General features: G+C 34.9%; 1 protein-coding gene across 3 annotated transcripts in view; it reads left to right on the top strand.

Annotated features, from left to right (window-relative positions):
• Positions 1 to 19,267, top strand: part of LOC111140811 (CREB3 regulatory factor) — a 54,094-nt gene that overhangs the window by 32,995 nt on the left and 1,832 nt on the right. For 2 of the 3 annotated variants that reach the window (XM_022492998.1, XM_022493000.1), the window contains exons 8-9: positions 3,612 to 3,734; positions 14,059 to 16,680. In XM_022492998.1, the coding sequence (XP_022348706.1) occupies positions 3,612 to 3,734; positions 14,059 to 14,174 (239 nt within the window). In that variant the 3' untranslated portion in view covers positions 14,175 to 16,680. Of the gene's footprint in view, positions 1 to 3,611; positions 3,735 to 14,058; positions 16,681 to 19,267 lie in introns of those variants that run through there. The other variant, XM_022492999.1, reaches the window with a different exon arrangement.

The raw sequence follows: 19,267 nt of genomic DNA, 5'->3' as shown, positions 1-19,267 counted from the left end.
AGCCTTCTGGGTCTGTGTTTCCTTGGACAGTTGTAGGCATCTGTATGTGTTTTATTCAGTTAACGTATTTATCCATAATTATGTATATATGTATATCCATAATTATTTATAGTCAGATATTTTTGCATTTGTCTGCTAATGCACAGCCCCCCACACATGCTTTGGTCTGTGATGTAAATATATTCTGGGTTAGGGAACACCTGGGACGTTGGTAATGGCCAGGAGTATGTGTGCTTCTGGATGTGTTGTTCTATCTCAAATTGAGTTATGGTAGCTGTCTTAAATTTTTCTGGTTTCTAAAGCTGACTTAAAGCATCTTATATTTTCATGTAGGAAAAGGCCCATCTTTAAAAGGTACCATTTTCTTCTCAATTAGCATGAAGGAGGACAGGCTCTTACCATTCATTTATTTCTCTTCCACTTCTGTCTTACTAGCTTCTCTTCTCCAGTTTCTGGGAAAGAACAGCCAGCCTTAACTATTGGTTTAGAAGTCATTTCAAAACCTATGAGATGCTCTTGTGCAGTTTGCCATGTGTAGTTTGAAAAATCTTCCTAGAGTTTCTGGTACATTTCTCAAGAGAATGGTGTCCTCGATTCCTTGAAATATCTGTCAGATGGTCTGTTATTGTTTTGTGGAACACTTATTACCCACTACCTGCCTATTAACCCAGTAGTTTCTGGAATTTGTAACTCACAAGTCAGTGACATTTGAATACAAGGAGGGATGTTTTAGCACTAAAAAATTGAGACAAATAATCTCAGAATGAAATAAACTTTATGAAAAATTTACTCCATTATCCTTATCCTTTTTATTTATTTATATTCTGAAGGTCTTAGTTACTCTGCATTATATGTTTTATACTACATACAATTAAGCACAACACAATACCCTGCCTTTCTAATCCCTTTATTTTAGGATTAAAGAGTTTGTATCCCTTAAGATGTTAAAATGGAATTTACCTGGCATTTAGAGGGTGAAGGATTAACAATATGTAAACACAGGAGTTAATGAATCATCATCGTTTCTGCTAAAGATTAAGTGCCCAAGTAAATAGAAAAGACCACACTGAGAAGGGACATCCCTAAGACATCCCCAATTGGAAAATGAACCAAGTCATGGAAACTGTGGTAACCCAAGAGCTACCAAAGAGCAAAAATTTTTAATTCTGATGAACTCCAGTTTGCCAGGCTTTCCTTTTATATTTCTTAGTTTTAGTGTTCTTAAAAACTTTGCCAACTCCAAAATGCAAATACTTTTTTGTATGTTTTCTCTCAGAGTTCATATAGTTTTAGGTTTTACGTTTAGGTTTATGATCCATTTTAGGTTAATTTTTATTTATGGTATAGGTTGAGAATTGATGTTAATTTTTTTCCCATATGACTATCCAGTTGATCAAACACCATTCATTAAAAAGACCTTCCTTTTCCTGTTCAGTTGTTTTTTTTCACCTTTGTCAAATCAGTTGACCCTAAACATGTAAGTCCACTTCTGGACTCTGTATTCTGTTCAACTGATCATTTGTCTACCTTTATGTGGGTACAAACTGTTTTGATTATTGTAGTTTTATAGTAAATCTTAGGTAAGTATAAGTTCTTGTTAGTCCTACAATTTTGTTTTTTCAGAGTTGCATTGGCTGTGCTAGGTCATTTACATGACCATATACATTTTGGAATCACTCTTTACAAAAAAAGCTTAATGAAATTTGGATTGGGATTGCTTTCAATCTGTAGATCAATTTGGAGTGAATTACCATTTCAACAAAATGTAGTCTTCTAATCCATGAACTTGGTATTTCATTTGTTAATTTGCCTTTAATTTCTCTGTGCCTTGTTTCATAGTTTTCAGTGTAGAATGCCCAACATCTTTTGTTAGATCTATTCCTGGGTGTTTTATATTTTTTGGTGCACTGTAATTGGAATTATTTTTGAAAAATTTTTTTAAGCTCTGCTGCTAATATATAAAATGGATTTTTGCATATTATTATTGTATCCCGTTATCTTGCTAAATTTGTTTATTAGTTCCAGTGGTAGGTGTATAGATGCCCTGGATTTTCTGTTTAAGCAGTCATCATCTGCAAATAGGGATGGCTTTATTTCTTTTCTGATACTAATGCCTTTGCAAACAAGGCAATCACCATGTCCGTCCAATGTCCTAGATATTACAATAAGGCAAGAAAAATAAATCCGTCTTGGGTGTGGGGAACCTTTCACCTTAAAGTATGATGTTGGCAGTAGGCTTTTTTGTAAGATGAGATGCCCTCTATCACTTTAAGTTCTCCCCTTTTTTTTTGTAGTTTCATTTATCACAAATGGGTGTTGAATATTATCATATGGTCTTTTTTGCATCTGTTGGAGCAGTCATGTTCTCCTTTATTCGGGTAATATATCACATATTTACCTCTTAATATGGTAAATTACATTAACTGATTTTTGAATATTAAACCAACCTTGCATTCTTGGAATAAACTCTACTTGGTTGTGATATATCATCCTTTTTATATTAGAGTCTATTGAAAATATTCTATAAGATTCTGTTCTAGAACATTAAGTTGGATTTTGTGTTAATATTTTGTTAAGGATTTGTGTATCTGTATTCAAGAGAGATATTGGTCTGTGATTTTCTTTTTTTTTGTAATGTTTTTGTCAGGTTTTAGAATTTGGGCTATTTTGACCTTAACAGTGTGAATTGAGCCATGATCTTTCCTCCTCTTTTTTGAAAAGTTTAATAAGATCAGTTTTATTCTTCATGTATATTTGATACAATTTTCTATTAAAACCATTCTTTGAGGAATATTTTTGGATAAATTAATTCCTTTACTTGAAATAAGCTGTTCATATTTTTCATTTCTTCTTGTGTCAATTTTTTAAGTTGCATTTTCAAGGAATGTGACCATTTTTACCAAGTTACTTAATTTGTTGACATAGCATTTTCTTATTATCTTTTCAATAGCTCTAGATTCTTAAGTGATAACCCCTTTTTCATTCCAGATATAGGTGATCAATCTATTTAGCTAGGGATAGGGGGGTGGGAGCGGATATCAATTTTGTTGCTGTTTTTAGGGAATCACTTTTGGCTTTGTTAACTTTCTCTGTTGTATGTTTCTGTTGTTTTATTGATTTCTGCTCTTTATGATTTACCTCTTTCTATTTACTTTTGGTTAACTTTCTTCTTAAACTGGGGATAGTTTTTAAAGTTTTGTCTTTGGAGGACTTGAAGGACTTCATTTGATTTATTTAGTAAATATTTACTAAGATCCTGTGATTCATTATACAGGCACTATTATAGTTCTTAAAGCCATGAAGACAATAAAGTTGCTTACAGGATAGTAGACATTGATACATGTCTACAGTGTGTCATCAAAACCGGCACATCATTTGAAATTTGTTTCTTTGGATTAAAAAAAAAGCTTATAACTGAACTCTACATCTAAAACTAGTGGTGTACTATATGCTGGCTAATTGAATTTAAATTTTAAAAAAGCTTATAACCATAACTACTTAATATTTTCTTACAAGTTTTCCATTTTTAACTGAATAACTGTTATTACACAATAAAAAGAAAATTCTTCCATATTAGTGGCATGTTCCAAATGTCTTGTTCTGTCTTCCAGATAATTTATTATTTGTAATCAACTCCATCAAGCAAGAGATTGTAAACCGAGTACAGAATCCAAGAGAGGAGAGAGGACCCAACATGGGGCAGAAGCTTGAAATGCTCATTAAGGATACTCTTGGTAAGAATATTGGATGAATTCCTAACAGTAACATGTGGTGTAAGGCACATGATTTAAGGAGATATTAAACATTCTTTTAAGGAAAAACTCAAATGTTCTTAATTGTAGTTACTCTTCTTTTTTTTTTTTTAAAGATTTTATTTATTTATTTGTCAGAGAGACAGGCACAGCGAGAGAGGGAACACAAGCAGGGGGAGTGAGAGAGGGAGAAGCAGGCTTCCCGCAGAGGAAGCAGCCCCATGTGGGGCTGGATCCCAGGACGCTGGGACCACGACCTGAGCTGAAGGCAGACGCTTAACGACTGAGCCACCCAGGCGCCCCTGTAGTTACTCTTCTTTACAAGTTGTTTTGTCTTTTGAGATTTTGCATTCATAAACATGTATTGCTGGTTGCCCTGATTTGTTATTTAGACTTCATCGCTGGACTGTTTTAATACTTAGGAAAGATGAACTTCTAGCTCCTTTAACCTTTTATGGGAAAAATAAAGATCCCTGAGCTGTCAAGCCTGCAATTTATATTTTGGTAGAGGTTCTTACCTCTATGTTTTACTCAGTAATACAGTTCACAGGGTTCTAATAAACTTAATTATCTGTTTTTTCCCTGAATAGATTATATAACATGAGGAAGAACAGAGGCAGAGTACTACCTGACAGGGAGGGGAGAGGTAGCTAATACAGGAGAACTCTAGAGGTGCAAGAGCTTAGTTGCCATAAGAGCAGATCACCTTACAGATAAGTAGCATCCCAAGGACATTGTAGCATAATACAATCCATGAAAACCCTGAAGCATCATAAAATTGGCTCAGCTGTTTTATGTGTTTTATTTAGCAATATGTATTGTAGGATTGTCTTTGAAAACTGTTCTTATGCAGTCATTGTGTAGAGTGGCAAACTTCAGTTACCTGAGAATTTTCTTCATTTTTCCCCAGTATGCTATGTATTGAATCAGATCACTTAAAGGAATTAGAGCTTAGTTTTTAATAATTATTTAGTTTCTTACCTGAGTTTTAGGGTAATGAACACTATAAATTGTTCTATTTTTTTTTAATTATAAATATCTTGGAATTTTTTTTTTTACATTTCTGTTAGGATGATTTTTCTTACTTCCAGTTACTATAAATTCATTCATCAAAGTTTCTCCAGTGCCTACTATATGCCAGGTGTTGGGGAATACAGGGATGAATAAGAGAGATTTGATAACTACTCTTAGGAAGCTTGTAGTCTAAAAATGGAAGGCAAAGAATAAACGGGAAAAAATAACGGATTGTGGCAATTCCTGTGAAAAAATCAAGATGTTTAGATGGAGTAGAGTGAGGAATAGTAGTTTATTTCTGTTAACAGAGAAATACTTCTCACCGCTACCAAGGTGATTGAATTTTCTTTAATAAAAAATAAATACACATTGAATGCTTCCATGCACTTCTTAGTAGGTTTCTCATGTCTTTGCAGTTACTAGTTTAGCATTGTGTTCATACTGCATATGAAATATTCTGGTGTTTTTGAAGGGCAATTCGGAATCATTAATAAAATTAGCAATGCATAAAGATTTTGACAAAACAGTTTAACAAATTGACAGCATTCATGTTTGAAGGCCAAAGGAGAAGATTTAAAGGAGAGATCAAGAGCCCGGAAAGGATTGCTTGAGTGTTAGGAAAGGATAAACAGCTGAAATTTATGGGTATTTACTAAGATCCAGTACCTTTCTGTCAAGGTTGGTTAGTTATCGACTTTCACAGCTCTGTGAAGGAGGTATTATTATTATTCTGATTTTACAAGTGAGGAATTAGAAACACGGGAAGGTATTAAAGTAACTTGACGATAAGTTATACGATCAATAAATGGCTGAACCAGGCATAGAATTAAGTTCTTTGAGTTCCAGTGTTCACACTGCCCCCACATGCCATCCCTTAGGCCTGTCATCTAACACCCATCTGTGTAATAGTTGACCTGAGTAGTTCACGTGTGGCCTGCTAATCACTTCATCCTGTAGGCTTGCTTGAGAATTTCTTTTTCTTGACATTCTTTGTAACATTTGACACTTTTGAGCATTTATCTTCATTATTGAAACATTTTCTTTATGGTAAGATACCTTAGGTCTGCATGCCTTGTTTCCTGTCCTTTTACCAAAAAAGGCTAGGTTTCTCTGTGGTTCCAGCAATAGCCACTGGTCTAAAAATTAAAATCGTGTTTTAAAAAAATAAAAGCTTGTTTATTGTAGTGGTTAAAATCAGAGTATTTGAAGTCAGTTTGAGATTTAACTCTTGGCCCTGCTACTTACTACATTAGGACCCTAGGGAAATGACATGACTTCCCTCAACCTCATTTTCTTCATCTGTAAAATATGAACAATGGGTGGATTAAATGGGAAGAGTGCATATAAACACTTAGCACCCTGCTAAGCACATAAATTCTCAATACTCAGTATTAGTTGTTACCATATTACATCTTCACCACTTAGATTTTTTTTAAGAGTTTTGTTTCCACCTTGTTCCTGTAATCCATCACTCATACTTTAGAAAATTAAAGATTTTGTTCATGACAGAGCCAGTTAAGATCATGACCTGGGCCAAAGGTAGAGGCTTAACCCACTGAGCCACCCAGGCGCCCCTCAGTGATTATTTCTTATCAGTAGTTAATTCTCTTTTGCCAAGCTTTGGGAAATGACTTTATATATATAGTGACTAGGTAAGTTCTTAGGATACTAAAATGAATTGAATATGCAGTTATATTTACAGAATGACTTTTTCAAAGTGGAATTGTAAATACATACCAAAATAGAGTACATACAAAATGAAACAAAACTAAGGACAGTATATTTATACAAAAAATTAACACTATGAAACATTAGAAGTCTATTTTGAACAAAACTATCTTTATATGGAGAATAATCTTAGGCAAAGAGTAGTTCCTAAATATCAATACTTTCCTGAACAACCAGTTACTTTTTACCTCTACTTAGATTATTAATTCAGTACCCAAATAGGAAGTCCTGGTGAATTTGCTTCACTTTTTCTTCAAATGAACTGAGGCTGTTTTAATATTTTATGTATTCTTTCAGTCCATTTCTGTCTTTCATGTTCTTTAAAATCATTTTCAGTTCCTTTATTAGGTAGAGGGAGGAACTTAACTGTACAAGTAAAGATTATTTTTATGGGGCACCTGGGTGGCTCAGAGGGTTAAGCCTCTGCTTTCGGCTCAGGTCATGATCTCAGGGTCCTGGGATCGAGCCCTGCATCGGGCTCTCTGTTCATCAGGGAGCCTGCTTCCGCCTCTCTCTCTGCCTGCCTCTCTGCCTACTTATGATCTCTCTCTGTCAAATAAATAATCTTTTTTTAAAAGATTTTTTTTTGTTTTTAATGTAAAGACCTTGTATGTTGATAAGTTTGTATATTCTCCTTACATACAAAAAAGTCAGTTTTACCAGATTCAAAATCCTTGACTTATATTTTTTTTCTTTATTTTAAATGATTTTCTGTTTTTCTTTTGGCATAAAATATTGCTATTAAAAAGTTAATAATCCCCCCCCTAAAAAAACCTAATAGTCACCTTACTTTTTTTCCTTATAACTCATTTGCTATTTTTGCCAATGTCAATAGGATTTTTTCTTTTTCTTTCATTCCCAGTAATTTTAGTAAACTTTGTCTTGGAGTTGTTCATTTTAGTTGATATTCTCATGGGTACACTGTGCTCTTTTAATAGGTAGTTCAGATCTTTTTAGTATTTGATCTGTTTCCTTGCTGGGTTTTTTTTTTTTTTTTTTAAGCTATGTGTGGACCCCACTGCAGGGCTTGAACTCACGACCCTGAGATCAAAACCTGAGCTGAGATCAAGAGTTGGGTGCTTAACTGACTGACCCACCCAGGCACCCCTCCTTGCTTTGTTTTTGTTGTTGTTATTGTTGTTCAGGGACTTACTATTTGTGGATGGGATCTTCTTTGCCTATCTTTAGTATTTTCTGAGGCAAGTTCACTTTTGGTCAATTTTTTTATCTCTTAATTTCTTTAAAGTTCTTTCTTCTTTGTACCCCTCCTTCTCTTAAAAGCATTATTGTTGTGTTTATTTGCTACTCTTATGTTTCTTTGGTTTTGTCTTTTTTTAATTATTTAAATTCAGTTTAACAAGTACTGTATTATTAGTCTCAGGCATAGAATTTAGAGACACAACTGATGCATCAAGTGTCCTCCTTAATGCCCATCACCCACTTAGCCCATCCCCCCACCTGCCTCCCCTCCAGCAACCCTCACTTTGTTTCCTAGAGTTCAGGGTCTCTTATGCTTTGCCTCCCTATCTTCATCTTATTTTATTTTTCCTTTCCTTCCCCTGTGTTCATCTGTTTTGTTTCTTAAATTCCACATATGAGTTGAAATCATATGATATTTGTCTTTCTCTGACATTTTGCTTAACATAATACTCTCTTTTTCCATCCACATCGTTAAAAATGGCAAGAGTTCATTCTTTTTGATGGGTAAGTAATATTCCAGTGTGTGTGTGTGTGTGTGTGTGTGTGTGTGTGTGTGTGTGTTTGTGTGTGTGTGTCCCCACACTACATCTTCTTTATTCGTTCATTCTTTCAGTTCATTTTGAAATTCATTGAGTTCTTTCTGAAATAATAGTGGGTTGTAACCATTTGGGATAATAGTGGGATATGGGTGTTTATAGTCATATCTTTCAGGCACACTTTCATTGTAGGAGTCTTCTCTTTTATCTTACAATAACCTGTTTTTAAAGATTTTTTTTTTATCCATTTGAAAGAGAACATGAGCAGGGGGTAGGAGCAGAGGGAGAGACTTCCCGCTGATCAGGAAACCCAATACGGGCTCGATCCCAGGACCCTAAGATCATGACCTGAGCCAAAGGCAGATACTTAACTGACTGAGCCACCCAGGTGCCCCACTTAAAATAACTTTTTATGGGATTTTTTATCTTAATACATGTAAAACTGTTTTTTCTAAACCTTGAAAAGAAAGTTTAGTTCACGACTGCTTTCCTAACTTCAGATTTTAGAGTCCTCTGTTTTCAGTTAATACAAAACTGTGTTTTGTATTCATTTATGAGATGGTCATTCAATCCAGCCTAAGAAAGGGACACAGGAGAAGAGCAGGAAGAAAGTTTACCATAGAGAAACAAAGTGACCACATGCCACAGGGAGCCAAAAGGAGGGAACAGTAAGGGAAAGGGTTTAACAAAGCAGATAGGAAGGAGACAGAGAGAGCAAGTGGAAGAAAAACAAAGGAACCTGTGGGCAAGTGCCTTTGGAATTAGCAGTGATGTTCAAAAGCAGAAGGTGTGAGGGGATTTTGCTGGTACATGTGTATGTCCCTAGCCCACAGTCAAGTGGGGGCAAGAAGAAGAACCTGTGGCAGGGCAGGTGCACATGGCAGCTTGCTTTCTGAAATTTCTTGTTCTGTGCTCCTTTCCCATTTTATCCTGGCCATCTCTATCTTTCATATTTGTTTTTCCTGTCTTGCCTAATTTTGATTCTTACCAGTCCTGCCTCCTATACTGCAAGGGAGTCCTGGTTGGTCAGTTTTTAGTTCACAGAGCTAGACTGCTTTAGCCCCTCAACATCTTATTGTTGGCTTCTTACACTCCCCTTTTACTCACTGTTCATTTGGACCATTCTCTCACAATTTCAGCTGTTTTCTCATGTTGGTCTCCTGTGGGTTCCAGGGAGTAACCTGTTGGCTATGTTTGACTTCTTTTGTTTCAGGTACATTAATCCCTTTGACTCATCCTACACCAATAGTGGTAATGTTAATGCCATACAGGTCTTGTAGCTTTTGGAAGTTTGTGTCCACCATTTTGAATTTTGGGGTCTGTAGAGGTATGTTGTCACTCGATAATGTTTTCCATGGGTTGATGGTTTCTGTTTAATCTCTCTTTTTAAAATTTATTTGATAGAGATCACAAGTAGGCAGAGAGGTAGGCAGAGAGAGGGAAGCAGGCTCCCTGCTGAGCAGACAGCCTGATGTGGGACTCAATCCCAGGACCCTGAGATCATGACCTGAGCCGAAGGCAGAGGCTAAACCCACTGAGCCACCCAGGCACCCTTTAATCTCTGTTTTTATATGGGGCATTGGGAAGATTAAAAAATCTGTGCTGCCATACAGCAGTCTTTCCAGAACTTCTCTCTGGAGCACTTTACATAAATTGGAGTTTCTTTTTCTTAAAGATTTGGTAGAACACTCTTTGAAACTACCTGGTCCAGTGTGTTTTTATGATTAACTCTTTGAAAACTTTCTCTGTGTCCTCTATGATAATTTTTATGTCAGATTACAAGCTCTTCTGAAGTCTGTTTGATTAGTTTGTATATTCTTAGAAAATTATCCACTTCCTCCATGACCTCAAATTTATTAAAATCGTCTTTGTTTTTTAATAGCTTCTATATCAGTGGCTAGTGCTTCATTTCCATTTCTTACTTTATGTCTACTGTGTTTGTCTTCACTTCTTGAATTGGTTAATTATAGGTCGTTCTACTTTCCGTCCAAAGAACCCGCTCTTGAATCCATCAGTTCTTCTAATTTCTTAAATTAGATGCTTCATTCACTTCTTTTTTATTCTTCGTTGTTCATTGATAATAATAAAAACCTTAGAAATTTCTCCTTAGAGCTGCCTTAGCTATTTTCATAAATTCTGATATGTCATATTTGTTTTCTAAGTAATTTGGAATTTTAAGTTTGATTTATTCTGTGTCCCAAGAATTGAGAGAGATTTAAAATTTTCCCGATGGTAGACATTATCATTTTCTAGTTTTGTTATTAACTTTTCTTTTTTTTTTTTGTGATTCAGATTTTTTTAGCTACCTAACATGGTTACATTTATTTACATTGTTATGTTTATTACAACCTAATTAACCATTCTGTAGACATTTAAAAAGTATATATATTTTCTGTTTTATGTTAAGACTCCATTATATGTTGATTAGGTAATCTTAGTTAGGTCTTTTTTTCCTTTTAATTTTTATAGAAGGTGTCCAATTTACTCTGTGTAAAACTGAGAAAGGTCCCTGCTAATGTGTTTCAGTTTTTTCTAATATTTTCTGTGGTTTTATTTGAATGATGGAGTGCTTGAATAGAATTCCTTACTGCTAGGTCTTCATTACGGATTATAATCTCTGTCATCATGAAGCATACTTCTTTGGTCTTGTTTATAACTTTTTCTCTGAATTCAGTTCTGTCTGATACTGCAATCATGAATCTAGATTTCTTATTATTTATATATCCTTAGTGTACCTTTGCCTACCCTTTAATTTTCAGTCTGAATCACTTTATACTAGATACATCTCTTTTTTTTTAATTTTTTATTTCTTTTCAGTGTAACAGTATTCATTGTTTTTGCACCACACCCAGTGCTCCATTCAGTCTGTGCCCTAATACCCACCACCTTGTTCCCCCAACCTCCCACCCCCCCGCCCCTTCAAAACCCCCAGATTGTTTTTCAGAGTCCATAGTCTCTCATGGTTCACCTCCCCTTCCAATTTCCCTCAACTCCCTTCTACTCTCCATCTCCCCTTGTCCTCCATGCTATTTGTTATGCTCCACAAATAAGTGAAACCGTATGATAATTGACTCTCTCTGCTTGACTTATTTCACTCAGCATAATCTCTTCCAGTCCCGTCCATGTTGCTACAAAAGTTGGGTATTCATCCTTTCTGATGGAGGCATAATACTCCATAGTGTATATGGACCACATTTTCCTTATCCATTCATCCGTTGAAGGACATCTTGGTTCTTTCCACAGTTTGGCAGCCGTGGCCATTGCTGCTATAAACATTGGGGTACAGATGGCCCTTCTTTTCACTACATCTGTATCTTTGGGGTAAATACCCAGTAGTGCGATTGCAGGGTCATAGGGAAGCTCTGTTTTTAATTTCTTGAGGAATCTCCACACTGTTTTCCAAAGTGGCTGCACCAACTTGCATTCCCACCAACAGTGTAAGAGGGTTCCCCTTTCTCCACATCCTCTCCAACACACGTTGTTTCCTGTTTTGCTAATTTTGGCCATTCTAACTGGTGTAAGGTGGTATCTCAATGTGGTTTTAATTTGAATCTCCCTGATGGCTAGTGATGATGAACATTTTTTCATGTGTCTGATAGCCATTTGTATGTCTTCTTTGGAGAAGTGTCTGTTCATATCTTCTGCCCATTTTTTTGTATGATTGTCTGTTTTGTGTGTGTTGAGTTTGAGGAGTTCTTTATAGATCCTGGATAGATACATCTCTTTTAAAAATATTCAAGTTGGGGCTCCTGGGTGGCTCAGTGGATTAAAGCCTCTGCCTTCAGCTCAGGTCATGATCCCAGGGTCCTGGGATGGAGCCCCACATGGGGCTCTCTGCTCAGCAGGGAGCCTGCTTCCTCCTCTCTCTCTCTGCCTGCCTCTCTGCCTGCTTGTGATCTCTGTCTGTCAAATAAATAAAATCTTAAAAAAAAAAAATTAGAATGACTGAAAGGTCCAGCTCTAACATACATAATCTTGGGTGGTTTCTTTAGTGGAAAACTATGAAATCATTCCAAATGTTAGAAAAGAACATTCAATGCCTGGAGAAATGTTTATAAGTCATTAAGTGAAATGTTTCAGAACACTAGACAGAATAAGTCCCTATTTGTAAAAAAAAAAAAAAAAAAAAAAATTAAATTAAAAAAACATTCAAGTTAAAATTTAATTTTGATAAGTATAGCATAAAATTCACTTCTGGATTTTTATACATAGCATAAAGTTGAATTTTATTTGTTAGACTGGGAGTTTTTCTTCAATAGGTGAGTTTAGGTCATTTTTTATTTATTGGTACATGTTTGATTTTAGTTTTGTCATCAAAAGTTGTTAGGCTTTGTTGATATGGCTTTTTCCTTTTTATGTCATTCACTATATGATCCATTATTATAGTTGCAGTTTTTATGTGTTCTCTGATAATTTTTAAGCTCTTCATTTTTGACCTGTGAGTTGAATTTTTAACTAAAACATAACATATATATTTAATATTTTTCCCTTTTCATTTAAGACTTCAATCCTATAAGAAAAGTAGAAATGGTATATGAACGTCTGCTTATCATTCAGCTAGATTCACCAGTAGTTAATATTTTGCTACATTTGTTTTATTTTTGTCTGTATCTACATGTTTTTCTTCCTAAGTATTTGAAGGTAACTTCTTAACAAATTCGTCATCCCTAACTAGTTCAGCATGTGTTTCTTAAGAACAAGGACATTTTCTTACTTGGGAACAATACCAGTATCACACCCAAGTACTTCAACACTATTATAATATCTGTATGGAGTCCATATTTAAACTTCCCCAGTTGTCTCAGTAATGTCCTTTATAGCCTTTTTGTTTGTTAAGGATCATGCATTGCATTTATTTATATCTTTTTGCCCTCTTTAATCTAGATCAGTCTACAAGCCCTTTTTTTTTACCCCCCATGAAAAATTCAGGTAGTTGGTCTTGTAAAATGTCCCAACATCTGGGGTTGTCTGTTTCCTCCTAACTAAATGCAGTTAAATTTTCTTGGCAAGAATCATCATAGGTGATTATCATTTTCATTCCATCACTCAGGAGGTACATACTATCAAGTTTGTCCCATTATTAGTCACGCTGCATTTAATCACATGGCTCAGAGAGCATCAGTACTTTGTTTCTTACAGTATCTTTTGACTTCTTCCTATGAGCAATGATGAGACATTTTTCTGTTCCATCTCATTTTAATCATTTATGTTCTCATTACCTTTAAAACATGCTTATACCTTTGTTATTTAACTTACTGATCTGAAGTATCTTTTGACCTCAGCTGTAGAAGATAAGGAAGATGAAAAATTCACATTACACTATTTCCCACCTTTTCCCCCCTCTTCTCTTCCGCCTTTGTTTATTCATTCACTTTTCTTTAAAATGAAGAAAAGGAAACCTAGAAAACATACATCAAGTCAGTGTTTTCAGTTGTGTGGATAAAGCCCACCCATGGGACGCACTGAGGCTGGAGCAGTCGGAAGAGACTGGCTTACAGAACAGGGCGGACGTGGTCAGTTGGGGAACGACGCTTGTTGACAGCTCTGGGGTTTGGGTTTGGACTGTTGCTGCTTGTCATCTACCACGCTTTAAAATGTTGATTAACCATTCTTCATTCCTGGCTTGACCTTTCTAATCTAAAAATTGCAAGCTCTAATCTGGTGAGTAGAATTAATTTCTGGGTTGCAGTAGCGAGCCGCTGAGTACTTGGCTGGGACCAGTATCAAGCTGGGGGCCACGCCTGACCCTCAGATCTGCCTCCTTCTCACCTTCCTTTTATGCCCTCTCCATTTCTGTGCCTAAGTGTGCTGCCTTTCTTTTTCTTCAGGTCTCCCAGTCGCTGGGCAAACCTCCGAATTTGTTAACCAAGTGTTAGAGAAGACTGCAGAAGGCAATCCCACTGGAGGCCTTGTAGGACTAAGGATACCAACATCAAAAGTGTAATCAGCCTCATTGGACCACTGGTCAGAAATGTCTGTGTTTGTCACGTTATTCCTTGTAAATTTTCATTCTGTTTTGCATGTCAGTTTAGCATTATGTAAACATTTATGATTAGGTTACATTGTTTTAAGAACTAAGTAGCATAAGTGAAGCATGATCCAAAATACTTGATTATTGCATTTTCAGAGCATAAACCATGGTTAAAACCGCTACTGTCATCAGAATCGAAACTCAAACATTTAAGTAAATGTTTAGATACAGAGTGCAAAAATCTGTTAAAGTAAAACATTTGGGAGGAGTGAAGACATTAGTAAAAGCCAAATATTGTGGCAGGTTTATGCTCTGAACCACACAAAAAAATTGAGGAAGCATTTTTTTAAACAGTCAGTTTAGATTGTTTTTAGAATTATTCCTTTTGTTCTAATTTTCCACAAACATTAATCTCACTTGTACATGGCACAACCCAGCACTCACACCCATGTGCCATATTAGAAGTTCATTTTCTGAGCTCAATATGGTATATATAAATATATATAAATATATATATAATGTCTGTGCAAGTAAGAAAAAAAGCATATTCTTTGTGCCTTGTATTTTGGGGAAACTATAAAACTGGTAATATTTTGTATGATGAAAACCCTAATGAGGAAACACAAGATATATAGATGGAAAAATTATGGGGTTTAAATGTTTTTTTTGTTCCAACTCTTTTTCAAATTTTTTGAATGTATATAGGACTATGTTGAAATGTAGATATATGCCACAGAGTCTGTGTATTGTATAAAAAACAAAACAAAAAACAAACAAAAAAAAGATGGCTCTAGAAAACTCATATTTCGGTACTTGACCGGAAGAAGACAAATACTTGCACATTATTGCGATTGTTTTATTTTTTGTACCAAAGACAAATGCAACTGATATGGCAAACTGCCAGTCTAAGTAAAGTTTTGCACAGCTTACATGATACTGTATGAATGTATGAAAAAAAGGAGAAAAAAAAAAGAAAAATGAAAAGGTCAGGGTTAGGGATCTTACTGAACTGTGAATTTTATTTCTGTTTGGGTCCAATTATCTACAGAAGGAGCATCCACACACACAAATATTATTTTGCTGTTCCTCTAGTTCGCTTCCATAGTAGATAAGTTGGTGGCCATTTAGATGTCTGTAAGTCTTTTTATTTCTGCACTTAATTGTAGGAAATTTTAATATATTTCATTTTAGTAAGCTATTGGTAAAATAGTTTTTGACCTTGAAAATTAAAACGTTTATTTAGCTTATTGTAGTATACTTCCACCAAACAACCAAAATACAGATTATTTTTATTGTATTATGTATATATATATATGTAAAGAAAGAAAAAAAGCTAAAAATCTCTAATTCTTTAGTTGCCACTTTTCCAATTGATGTATTATTGTGCATGTAATATTTTCAAAGATCAACACAAGCTTAAAACAAAAACAATTTATAGATTTTTATATTTTTGTACAGGTATTTTCAAACTAGCTTCTTCAAACTTACATGTGACTTATTCTTCTTCTATAGTTTCTAGAACTGAGAAATATTAACACATTTAGTTTTTAGGTGCTCTTTTTTGCTCACGTAAAACAGCTTCATTAGTCAGTGTTTTAACTGTGTTAAAGCTTTACCTCTGATGAGAAATTTTTTGTGTCAAGGCAGCATTATAAACCTTCCCCACAGACCTTCCCATTCTGTCTCTCTTACTGTTTGATCCTCAGATCTTGTGTTTTGAACTCTGAAAACTGGTGGCTTAAAAACTATACTTTAAAAAAGATCCTATCTAGCCAGAAAAAAATACCAAAAATTTCAGACCTAGCTGCTGGGAAATTACCTGTTTCTCCAACTGTTTCTCCATTACCCCCTGGAGAATTTATTCTTTAATTATATTTTGTCTTTATAGTGTGTTTTCTTTTCTTCTACTTTATCCCTTCTCCCCCACTCCCCTACTTGTAAGCCTAGCATATGAAGCTATAGCTTATAAAGTTTGATTCTAAAACACAGTAACAACTGAACAATGTTGCTTATATGCTTCTTTGACATCATGAAAAGGAAACTTCTAGAAGGATTGTCTTAACACCTTAGCTGAACTGTGATGCACAAGATTTTCCTGTGTGCTTGGTGGAAATGTACCTGGTTAGTGCATTCATGCTGAACAGATGATAAGCTCAGAGCTAATGGTTTAAAAGAATGTAAGCTCATTGTTTAAAGTTTTTCCTTTTTAGATGGGAGAAGGCAAAGCACAGGCTTATAAATTGGAAGTATATGAAGTTTTGACAGAGTGTGTTTAGTAAATTGAAACATGTCCCAAAATGTGGCAGTTTTGCAATCAGGTGAAAATCACTTCATGATAGAGATTCAGCTGATGAGGTTTATAAAATTGCCCCTTTCTAGCTGCTCTGTTAGGAATTCTGGTTTTTGATACTTTTTTCCTGTCTGCAAACCAGAATTTGATTTTTTGGTCTTGCATTTCAAAAAAAAAAAAAAAAAAAAAGACTTTGAATCTGTTTAGTAGATTCCATATCCTTGCATTTCAGTGTTTTATATGTACTACTTAAGTTAAATAGTTAAAAGCTTTTAAATAGTTGAGCTTTTTAATGTTGACACTTTATTTTGTACCTATTTATATATGTATGTATATCTTAGAAAAGCACTTTGTTAAAAAAAAAATTGCATTTTATATGATTCCTGCCATTTGCTGCTAAATCTGGGCTGGTCAGAATGCTGCAGCGATACTTGATCTAAATAAAAACCTGGCAGTAAAATGTAGAGTGAAAGTTAAATCCTCTTGCTGTTTTAACTTTATCATCAAGATGACATAGGCAAGCTGTGCAGCTTTACATTTTAACCAGGGGACTCTGTGGCATTTAAAACCGTCTAGAAATGGTTGTACTTTAATGCCAGTAATAATCTGCTTCCTCTATTGTCATTAAAATATATACGTTTAGTGTATCACACAAACAAATCTTATAAGGGTAACGTAAAAACCCCAACAATTGTACATGTTCTGTTTTTGAAAATTGTGGCATGTATTTTTGGGTGAAGATCATTAGAGAAGAGCTCTCTAAAGGTTTTCTGTGTTCATACATGGTATACAGATAGCTCATAATGAAGTCCAGAATCTTACTTTAAGTGAAGGCATTGTGAATTCACCTCAAATAAACCCGTTGTTCCAAAAGCAATTATAAACTTTGACTCTAGTACTACTATGATTGAAAAAAAAACAAAAAACAAAAAACGTTCTTCCTCATTACAGATACACTGGATTCTTTATAGAGTTTGTCTCCATATGAAAGCATGCTGTCCAGTTGTTCTTGTTAAGATCTTGTCTGAGTTTTGAATTGGGCGCCACACTTTTTCAGTCAATATGATTGCTTGTTCTACTGTACCATGTATGATTCTTGTCCTTTCCTATATCCTTCATGACAGATTATGATGTGGCTTTATATTGTGCCTTACTTGTACATTTAAACTTAACGTCTTCATTCCCTTCCAATTCCTATACCGTTCACTTTGACCTTTTTGGTAAGAGAATCAGAGCAATTATAAAAACATCATGAAGGATTTCAGATGGGTATGGTTTCCAATTCCCTCTCTTTATAGTTATTTTATATTTGTATGAAAGACCAGTTTTGAATGGTCTTTAAACCAGAGAGGGAAAGACTAGCAGTCATTTCACTACATCCCTTGTTTCTGACTTTCATGAATTTGTCCGACATCTTCTTTCTGATGCTTGACTTGATTTGCTTCTTAGCAATAGTCTGCATTTAAAGAAAGGTGTGTTCAGTCCATCAGCTTGAAATTGACTATTTCATCTTTCCAGAATTTTTTAGGAGAAGAATACCCGTTTTGTTTGTTTTATAAAACAGATGACTAGTCTCTTTAAAAGAAACAGAAGTACAGTACTTTTGAAATACAATGCTGTTAGTTTGGATTTCTTTTTTTATATATAATATTCATACAATTATCTGATGTTTGCCTTCATTAATAAAGCTGTTAGTTTATTCACCAAAATGTCAAGAATGGATGTGCTTTTCTTTATTCCATACATTTAAAAATATTTTAGCTGCTAAGATTTAGTTAACTTTCTAAGAAACAAATTCAAGTTGCCTTCAGCAGGAATTAACAAAAGCTTATGTTCCCTTTCTTTATATAGTCTTCCTACAATTCTGTTCAAGTATTTTCTAATTAATTATGTAAGAGAATGTTAGCATCTCTCCAAATCTTGAAACTTGAATTTTGAGAATGCATTGAATTATGCTTTCAGTGTTAAAGTAAAAGGTTTCAATTATCCTTCTAGTGAAGTCTATTGTGGAATACCATTTCCCATGGAACTGAGGCCATTTCCACAACTTTGCACAGAACTGCAGTCTTGTTCTTCCCTTAGATCATGACAAGTCTCACACAGTGCCGTAATACTTGTGGATTCTTTTGTAATCTTTGTAATCTTAATAAGGGCATTATGAGAAGATGACTCCATGTTTTTTTAATATTTCAAACACATTGGGATGTAACAATGAATGTCAACTGTAGGAATGGTTGTTTCGTTTTAAGGAATAAGTATGTTGGGGAAAGATGATGAAAATGTACTACTGACAGTTTTACACTTCCATAGGCAAGTGGGATTATGTGTTGAAGCATAATCCTCGTGCTTAGTAAACTGACCGAAAATTGTAGAAATTACACCTAGGAACTGAATTATGCCAAATTGCCATTTTTCTTTAGAAAAGAGAGGTTAGGGTGTAGTAGTGAGGGAGTAGAACCTTAAAACTACTTCCAAGTAATATTCTGGAATTGAAGACTTGGTGACTAGTGAAGAACATCAGAGTTGGGTATTTCAGTGTGCCAAGTGTGGGTGAACTAGATTTGCCTCTTTCATAACAATGTAAACACAATGGTGTAGTTAATTAAATTCTGGGCGGATGGGAGCGGGACTGATTACTGTGTCTTGCCCTTCGCCCTGTGTTTTTTTCGGAACCAAATAACAGAAATGTGTATGTGTGTACTGTATCTGCCTTTCCACCACATTTTTATGACACTGTATTCTACTGCCTGCTTTTTTTTTTTTTTTTTTACCTTCT

The sequence above is a fragment of the Enhydra lutris genome, unplaced genomic scaffold (genome assembly GCF_002288905.1).
Source record: "Enhydra lutris kenyoni isolate GAN:26980312 unplaced genomic scaffold, ASM228890v2 scaffoldscaffold5, whole genome shotgun sequence".
Taxonomy (NCBI): domain Eukaryota; kingdom Metazoa; phylum Chordata; class Mammalia; order Carnivora; family Mustelidae; genus Enhydra; species Enhydra lutris.
The sequence above is the reverse complement of the archived record's forward strand: the minus strand, read 5'-3'. Positions and strand labels throughout refer to the sequence as shown.